Source organism: Ammodytes marinus (assembly GCF_949987685.1).
Source record: "Ammodytes marinus genome assembly, contig: scaffold_59, whole genome shotgun sequence".
NCBI classification, from domain to species: Eukaryota; Metazoa; Chordata; class Actinopteri; order Uranoscopiformes; family Ammodytidae; genus Ammodytes; species Ammodytes marinus.
Genome location: NW_027648559.1, coordinates 85,001 through 94,511, shown reverse-complemented (window position 1 = coordinate 94,511; position 9,511 = coordinate 85,001). Strand labels below are relative to the sequence as shown.

Sequence of the window (9,511 nt, the reverse complement as noted above, 5' to 3'; positions counted from 1 at the left end):
CACACCACACTCACTCACTCACTCACTCACTCACTCACTCACTCACAGACAGACAGAATGACAGACACAAACAACCCCTCCCCCCCCCCCCACACACACACACACACACACACACACACACAAACAACCCCTCCCCCCCCCCCCCCCCACACACACACACACACTCACTAACCTGCTTTTTCTCCACTCCTGCTGCTCCCGTCTTAGCTTCCTTCCTGTTCCTTGCCTTCGTAGCACTATCAGCCTCTCTCATCGCCGCCGCCGAAGAGCAGAAGTTAATTTTGGGATTAACACGTTTTGCGATGGCGGCAGGCTCTTTTGAGGGATTTGAGACACTTATCTCGGCCATTACGGCGTTGCCCGTATTGGATTGAGGGGTTTTAGTATCAGGGGAAAAGAGAGCTAAGTCTATCGTAGCCGCTTCTGCCTTGGGATTAAGATAAGGAGAAGGAATAGGAGTAGTAGCGGGCCCCTCATTATGAATGGGTTGGTCTCGCGGCGCGCTAACACCGGTAGCTACATCACACTGGAGGTGGTGGAGGTAGGGGCCTTCACCTCCGATATCACAGCCCAAGGAAGAGAGTCGAAGACGGGAGGAAAGGTTGTTGGAGTTGGGGTTTGAGTTGGAGAGCTGTGGAGAGAGAGAGAGAGAGAGAGAGGGAGGGAGAGAGAGAGGGGGGGAGGAAGGGAGAGAGGGGGGAGAGGGAGGGAGGGAGGGAGAGAGAGAGAGACAGAGAGGGAGGGAGAGAGAGAGAGAGGGAGGGAGGGAGGGAGAGAGAAAGAGAGAGAGAAAGAGGAAAGGAAGTTAGTGAGGGGCTTGAGGCAAAATGGCCACTGAAAAATTAATTAAAAGAGGGCTTATAATGACCCCCTTAAAGGTGGAGTCAGTGGAAAATACTTTTTTTGTCAAAATCAGTGAATATCTCTGATGTACATTTAAATGACGTTCAAATTTGTATCAAAACGGTCTTGAGAAGACTAAAATTTGATATGTACATTTAGTTTTTTGAGAGAAAACAAGTTATTTTTCCAACATTTTAATAAAATTGTCCTGAAAATGATCCGAAAATGCCCCCGAAAAATATTCATAAACAAAAAATAATCCTTTCTTACCTTAGTGGAGACACCGTTCGAGGGTGAAGCTCCTTGGAAATAGCCACTATCCTCCTTTCCATCCAACGCTGGCTCCATGTAGCTCAGACTATCACCTGCGTTGTCTCTCGGCCCGTTTTGAGACACCAAATATCTCTCACTATCAATTCCTTTCGAACACGGCAAGTCATCCAGTTCATAGCCAGAGTCCATGGACGAAAAATACTCCGGGTTTTCCCGTTGCATGAACCGTCGCTGTTGTTTTTTCGTGAGTGCCATGCTGTAGCAAAGCGGTGGACCTAGGTAAACTTCTTCCGTACAAGCCGAAAACAAGGTCTCCTCATCTCTGAAATCTGGGCTAGGGGGTACGGACGAAAACGGGCTAATCTGGTCTTCATTGCCCCCATTATCGGATACCCTGAAATCTTGGCAACTTGCTGACTTCAAAGAAAGTGCGGAGAATTTGCTTTTAGAGTATTTTGAGGAAGATTTTTGCTGGTTGGTGCTTGTGAATAGTTCGGGGCTAGGGCTGTGGAGGCCTTGTGTAGGCGAGGTGTATGTAGGGATGTTGTAAGGACCAGGAGACGTGCTTTGGTCCTCGGAGCATTCGCTGACTTCGCCGCAGTCGCTGTCGTGAGAGGAGAGAGACAGGTAGGAGTAGAAGTCACCTTTACGCAGGTGTAGAGGCCGGTGGGAATGTTCAAGGACCTAGGGGAAAGAGAAGGGAGAAAAGGTTGTGAAGATTTTTTTTTTGTTTATTTTTTTGTTGCAGTTTTTCAATATTTTTTTCCAAATTATCATTTAGAGTGTATAGAAAATAATAAAAAATTGTAATGAAATCCATAATGAGCAAATATTTCATGAATAAAAGTTAATATTCAAAAAAAAATATTGTAGCATCAAGGTTTTAAAAAAATGTATCAAATAATTATTCAGCTTGTTAAAATAAAATAATAATAATAATAATAATTAATTATAAATTAATAATAAATACATAGTTATAAATAGGGGAAAGAGAAGGGAGAAAGGTTGTGAAGATGTTTTGGTTAGTTGGTTGTTTTTCTTGTTGTTTGGAGTTTTTAAATGTTTTTTGTGCGTTCAAGGACCTGCAAGAATTAGAGGAAGGTTGTTTTTTTAATTATATTTTGTGTTTTTGTTATTTTCTGACTCATGGGTCTTAAGATATTGAGTGTTGTATGTGATGTAGATTTTAAAGACAAATGTATGAGTTTCAGGAATTAAATCGGTTGATTAAAATAGTTATTTTTTTTAGTAAAATAAATAAAAAATATGAAGAAAAAAATTAAATACTCATAAATATAACATTCTAAAATAGTAAATACTAAAATATTGATTTATCATTCATTTTTGTATGTGATGTAGGACCTAGGGGAAAGAGAAGGGAGAGAAAGGTTGTGAAGATTGTTTTTTTTTGTTAGTTGGTTTGCAGTTTTTCACATAAGTCTATTTCTATATAGACATATTATTATTATATCATTATAAATATACAAAAAAGATAATAGAAAAATTAATTGTCACTTATTGAATCACACTTTTCAATTGACGTTTTTTTGTTGCATTACTTGCATACCTTGTGTACCAACATCAAGTTCAACAATATAAAAGTGCAAGGGTAAAACATTATATCAAAGTCTTTAACCTGCAGTGTGTAGAATTTTGGGTTTTATTTCCTAGCAGATTTTGTAGAAAGTAATTATAATATCCATAAGTACGTTTAATTTAGTGCATAATAGCTGAAAAAAATGTTTTGAATTATTATTTTTCCCCTTAGAAAGGGTCTCATATATGTCCATATTTCTGCATATTTTGGACCAAGGCCTAGTGCCGCCATCTTGAAAGTGTCATAGTTGGAATGTCATCAGGTGCATTGTTTAAAATTTAGAATTGTTCTTGTCCTTGAAGGCCACTGTAGCTTCTGTTATTATTCAAAAGGGGTGGGGTTACCCAGGGAGCGTTGCATTCTAGAACTTTGGAGAACTTTCTTGATGATGTCATATTACACACTGCACATTTAACCTTCTTTTAAATAATCTAGTTCTACTATATGAAAGAGAAACAGTCAAATATTGTATGAATGTCTATATTCTATAATCTATAATAAATATGTAGTTATAAATATGAATAATGTTTTTTTTGTTAAATGTTCCGTACCTTGTCTCTGATCTGTGTCAGCTGGTCACTGCTCTCGGCCTGGTTACTCCGTTCCTCTTGCTGACTCTCTTTGCTCTTCAGCGCCAGTGACGTCATATCAATAATCTCCTTCACGAAATCATGAACATTCTCTTTCTTGCCGCCTTCGTGGACGTTGCTAGGAGACAGTGACCCCGGTAACGGCAGATTGTGGTTGCAACAGGATGTGTGCGCCGAACTGTGGCGTCTTTTTGGCGGAAGTGAAGTTTTCTTGTCCCTAATTTCCCTCTTGCTTTCCTCTGTCACCACCGAAGAAAATTTGAACTTTTCTTGACTTGTGATGGCTTTTCTTCCGCCGCCGCCGCCATTTGCTTTTTTCGGTCTTTGGCTTGGTTGTTGCAATGCATCGTGGGAAGTGCAGTCTTCTAAAGGGGACAGGGAAGGCGGAGATGGAGGGTGGTGGCTGGAGCTATGGCAAGGCAGCTCGCCTCTCAGCTGGCCCACTAAAGAAGAAGACCCACGTTTGGATGCGAATGGTGGAACCTCGCAAAATGGCGGCGACGAAATCTGCTCATGTTGTTCTGTAGTATTCGATTCTGTCTTCACTATCAAATCGCTGACGTCATCATCAATCGACTCGCGTGACACGTAGGACTCCCGAAGACACGATTCCCCTTTCTTCGTGAACACACTCGACTCTTCGCGGAGTAGTGCGTCATCTTCTTCGTCACTTTTCGCTTTCAAACAACTCTGGTCGACATTTCCGTTTTCGACGTCATCCACAAATCGGTTCATGTAGCTTCTTGTGACGTTCCTGCGATTTTCCTCGATTTCTTGCTGCTGGTCGTTCTTCAATCTTATGTTGCTGCTGCTGCTGCTGCTGCTGCCACCGTTAGTGTTGATATCCATTAACGACTGGTTAACAAGAAAATTGCGCGAATCTTTAACCTTGTTCTTAGAATTGGTCGTTGTCGCGAAGTTTGTGGACAAGTTGGCTCCACACTGTAGCTCATCTCGAATTCCCGCCTCTGTTTTGGACGTATTCGAAAAAGACATATTTCTAGGGGATCGGATCCAGCTTTGCAACTCTCTCTGCATGCAATCCATCCCCAACACGTAAGAAGAACCTTCCATCTCATACTCCTCATTGTCCTCGCTGCCTTCGTTACGGGAAGACGCGCCACTCAATCTATCGCTCTCTCCGTCCTTAATACCCAACTCTTCCTCCGTCAGGGTGAGAGTTGAGGAAGACAATAGATCGCAATCGTCTTCATCGTCATCCGTGCAAGCCGACGTACAGGAGACATTCACGACTAGGCTCAAACTAGCCGCGTCCGCCTCATCCATCCCAATCCTGTTATTCCCGTGGCAACGTCTCCTATACGAGCTCGAGGAGTTGCCGTTCGTGGGATCCAAGTAAAGCTGTCGTTGATTTCTGAGCGTTGTGAAATCTTCCGATCCGATCGAGGAGTCTTCTGTGCTACTCAGCTCCGTTAGCGAAGCGGTGGCGGAACCTTCGTTGATCAAAGATGGTGGACCCTTCCGGAATGAGCCGGCGGACATTCCGGACAAGGGGGCGTGTCTATTTCCTCCTAGGGACGGCGAGCAGGGGAGTCTTGAGCTGCTGATGCTGCTTCGGAGCGTCATATCGGACACGCTGCGAGTCATTTTGGACTCCTGAGGGCTCTGGATGTTCTCAAGACGTTGCAGAAGGTCCAGGGTTCTTCGGCTGAGTTCTCCGGAATTCGGTTCTCCCGTTTGACTATCCTCGTTCTTCTCATTTCCTTGATTTCCGTCGACGTTTAAGTAGAGTTTTTTATTAGACGGGAAAAGACCTTGAGATGGATTATTAACCTCGTCTCTGCTATGCCCCGAGTCAAGCTCCTCCCCAAAACTGCCTTCGTTTCCTTCCCCTTCTGTTTTAAGACATGGGACTAGGCCGCTTTCGAGAGAGGCGCTACGATGGAATGTCTCCTTGGAGGGGAATAACTCCACACCCATAGCAAGCAGGGACTCAAGAGAAGACCCCTGAGATAGCACCGGACTCGACGCACGCCTGCTCAAAAAAGGACTACTTCCGAAACTGTTTATCTGGTCGGTTTTGTACTCTGTGAAAGCCTCTTGGGACATGAACGGTTTTGAGGACTCTAGACCAAGTCCTCCGACGTCAAAATCGGAATCGGAATCAGCCGGAGTTAGGATTACATTCCCGTTTATTAGGAATTCAACTGCCTCCCCACCCCCACCCCCACATCCCTTTCTTTGCCTTCTCCTATCAACTCTGAAATCATCCTTGCGCCATTTCTTCTCCTTGATATTTTCCTCCATCTTGGGTCTTTGGTTGCGCCTTGCACCATTGCCTTTCTGTACAACTATCCCATCCTTCGTATACACTTCCTCATTCCTCAAATCTTCTTCATGGCTTTCGAAATTCGTAGTTTCCATGTCTCCCGTATCACTCACGATCCCACTTTCGCTTTCCGACCTCCGACTGTTCGCCGACTGGCCACTCCCTCTACCTCCTTCTCCATCTCTATCTCTTTCACTATTCTCTCCATCCTTGCATCCAACGTTTCTATCTCTTTCTTGCCCGTCCGACATCAAATTTCCAAACACATCCGGCAGGGATTCAAATGATGAGAACGAGGAATCCTTACTCAATCTTTTCAATAGCAGTTGTTGTTTACGTTTGTCAGATTTTGTGGTTGTGTGCGTTGATTGCGAACTGTGTGGAAACAGCGGCTGTCTGTATAACTCCACACTATGAACGCTGTAGACTTGGTAGACGTTATTATTGTTGTTGTTTTTCGGCGGGGGCATCATTTGGGACGTCTGTTTTTCGAATGATGAGGATCCACCAATGACATCATTAGACATAATCTCTGGACCCTGATTGGTTTGAATTCTCTCAGCTTGATTCCCATTGGTTAGAAATCCGTCCAAAGGCAGGTTTGGTTGTGTGGTAAAATTGTGCATAAAGTCAGATTCTTGTTCTGGCTCTTGTTCTTGCGGCTCTTGTTCCGATTCGGTGATTGTCATGTCGGTTTCGTCCCATTCCCAGGAATCGTCCGGCGCCGCGGCAACCGGACCGGTCGGAACCGGACTGATCTGGTGTAAGTCGACCAAACCGGGCTCGAGGAAGTTACCGGGAACCTGTGAAAAGACAAAAAGAGAAAAGAAAAGAAAGATGGTTACAGCTCTGGAAAACATGAAGAGCATTTACACACATTTTCTGCTTTTATATTGATGTTATTATTATGTTGTTATTATATATAATTTGTATTATTAGTTGTTTATCACTTTATGTAGTCATATCATTTTTTGTATGTTTATTTTGTGTTTCCTTATAACTTTGTGAAATTTTAACATTATTTAGGTGGAGGCTTCAAATAAGCCCATCGGGTTTTTCTGCCTCTCCCTGCACTGTATGTTATTTGTATTCTTTGCCATTCTTTGAGTATGTTTCTTTTTTTAATTGTGCAAAATAAATAAAACTAAAACTAAAAAAGAGACCAGTCTGGATTTAAAAAAATCTTCATTTCTACATTGATTTTTTTCATTTTTTCATTTAAACTTTTATTTATCCTCGAGAGATCGATTCAGGGGTGTGTGTGTGCGTGTGTGTGTGTGTGTGTGTTTGTGTGTGCGTGTGTGTGTGTGTGTGTCTCTGTGTGTGTGTGTGTGTGTGTGTGTGTGTCTCTGTGTGTGTATGTGTGTGCGTGTGTGTGTGAGCCTCATTTCCAATGATGTTGAGTCAAACAAAAAAGCAAAAACAACAATAGATACACAATATACAATGCAAATATATCAAATACACAACAGCTGATAAAGAGAAAAAAAGAGAAAAAAAGGATAGTTATATGTACAGTATATGTGCATATTGATTTGAATTGAATTAAAAAAAATTCTATTTCGAACAAGTAAAGAAAAAATAAGCAATGTTTTTTTGTTTTTTTTAACCTTTATTTATACAGGTAAATCCCATTGAGACCGAAGACTCTTTTACAAGGGAGACCTGTTTTCCTTTCCCACGTTACCATTCACACACACATTCATACACCGATAGCAGGCTAACCATCGACATTCACACGAGGCAAGGTGGGTGAAGTGTCTTGCCCAAGGACACAACAACTTTGACACAGGTGGCAGGGCGGGGATCGAACCTCCAACCCTTTGATCATCAGCCGACCCGCTCTACCACCTGAGCCACAGTCACCCCAAAATAATAAACAATATAATAAAATGATGAAACAAGTGGAGAGTTACAACAAAGTCATTTTCACAAACAAATGAAAACTACAAATTAAAATAAACTGTCTGACACTTTGCTTTACCCGTTTGAAAAGGGGCGAGAAGAAGAAAAACTTATTTAATCTCACCCCTTCTCCATAAATAATTTATCCATAATGATAAATAAATGATATGCATAGGTGCTGTATGTATTTGTTAGTGAAGGCCACTGAGGCAGATCTCTATTTGTGATAATGGGCTATACAAATAAAACTGATTTGATTTGATATTTATGTTATTGTGAGAGGGGGAAAACATTTTTTGGGGGGAGAAAATAAGAGAAGAAAGACAGAAGAATAGTACAGCAAGGATACAAATACATCCCATCGGCTCAGCTGCTTAAACCCAAACCATGAATCTCAGTTTTTAATCCTGCTGCATGTCAAACACCTCCATGTTTCCAATTCCCAACTCTGCTTTGATACAGACAGAGGGGGTTGGAAGTTATCTACTTTGGAAGTTGAGACACCCTGCACCAATGGTTTAGTTTTGTATAGTTTTTTTTTAAACATAATTTTTTGGGCATTTTTGTACTTTATTATAGTGGTAAATGGACTTGTATAGCGCTATATCTCCGTTTATCACAGACTCAAAGCGCTTTACATTGTTTTTTGTACACATTCACCCAGTCACACACACATTCATACACCGATAGCAGCTGCTACCATGCAGGGTAGGCTTAGCACTAGGGTGCACTAGGGTGCTAAGCTAACTAAGCTAACTATCGGGAGCAATTCGGGGTTCAGTGTCTTTCCCAGGGACACTTCGACATGTGGCGGGGAGACGGGGGATCGAACCTCCGACCCTGCACACCAGAGGCAAACTCCATACCCACTTCGCCACTGCCGCCCATTATATAGACAGAGAGAACGACCCGGGCAGAAAATTACAAGGTGTGGAACCATTCTTTGTTCCATGAAAAAAGGCCTTTTCGGGGGCGCCCTTAGCTCAGTTGGTAGGGCGTCCCCCCCTCCCCCCATGGGCCTCGGCCAGCAGCGGACCCGGGTTCGATTCCAGCCCGCGGTCGTTCTCTGCATGTCACTCCCCTCTCTGCCCCATTTCAACTCTGTCTCTCTGCACTATCAATAAAAGCATAAAAATGCCAAAAAAAATCTTAAAAAAAGGCCTTTTCGACATTTACATTATTATGACTTTTTCACCTAAACTTCACCTAAACTTTTTATTCAATCCCTGGCAAGTTTCAATAAAACTGGGACCAATAGGGCTGCTCTTACACGCTTGACTGGGACAGCATACTAAGAATATAAGACTCTAAAAGTAATTCTTTGAAATGAAATGCTCTGTGTGTGTGTGTGTGTGTGTGTGTGTGTGTGTGTGTGTGTGTGTGTGTGTGTGTGTGTGTGTGTGTGTGTGTGTGTGTGTGTGTGTGTGTGCGTGTGTGTGTGTGTTCACCACTTAATAAACTGGTGTAAACTACATCTTCACAAGTCATTTAGGCAATTATTGAGTCCCCAATCAATGAACTTAAAAGATTCACACACACACACACACACAAACACACACACACCTACACACACACACACACACACACACACACACACACACACACACACACACACACACACACCTACACACACACAGTCCTCAATCAATGAGGCTTAAAAGATTCCTTGGAGAACGGTCAAATTCCTGCTACTGGAAAAGCAATTTGTTTAATTATGTCTTAATTCATGTTACAGGGGGTTTATTTTCTAGGGGAATTCCTGTAACACGGTTTAAATGAATTAATTTCAAACTGTGAGGCCCGCAGCCTATTCTATCAGTCAGTGATTCTGGAGAACGCTTGTTGTCAAAATCGCTTTTAAATCAATATATCTCCTCGTGATCCGCTACCTGTCTGTACTGTGTGTGTGCGCTGAGTTAATTCACAGCCCAGGCTCTGTAAACGCTTAATTTTCAAGCGATTAGAATTTCTATTATAACCATCATACTTTTGTCTCTATAATTAAAACATACT

General features: G+C 42.4%; 1 protein-coding gene across 1 annotated transcript in view; it reads right to left on the bottom strand.

Moving 5' to 3' along the window:
- Positions 1–9,511, bottom strand: part of LOC307270375 (A-kinase anchor protein 6-like) — a gene marked incomplete at both ends in the record, with an annotated part of 93,671 nt that overhangs the window by 4,572 nt on the left and 79,588 nt on the right. Inside the window, 3 exons of the mRNA XM_080054260.1 lie at positions 173–427; positions 1,114–1,800; positions 3,265–6,396. Coding sequence (XP_079910386.1) covers positions 173–427; positions 1,114–1,800; positions 3,265–6,396 — 4,074 coding nt within the window. The remainder of the gene's footprint in view (positions 1–172; positions 428–1,113; positions 1,801–3,264; positions 6,397–9,511) is intronic.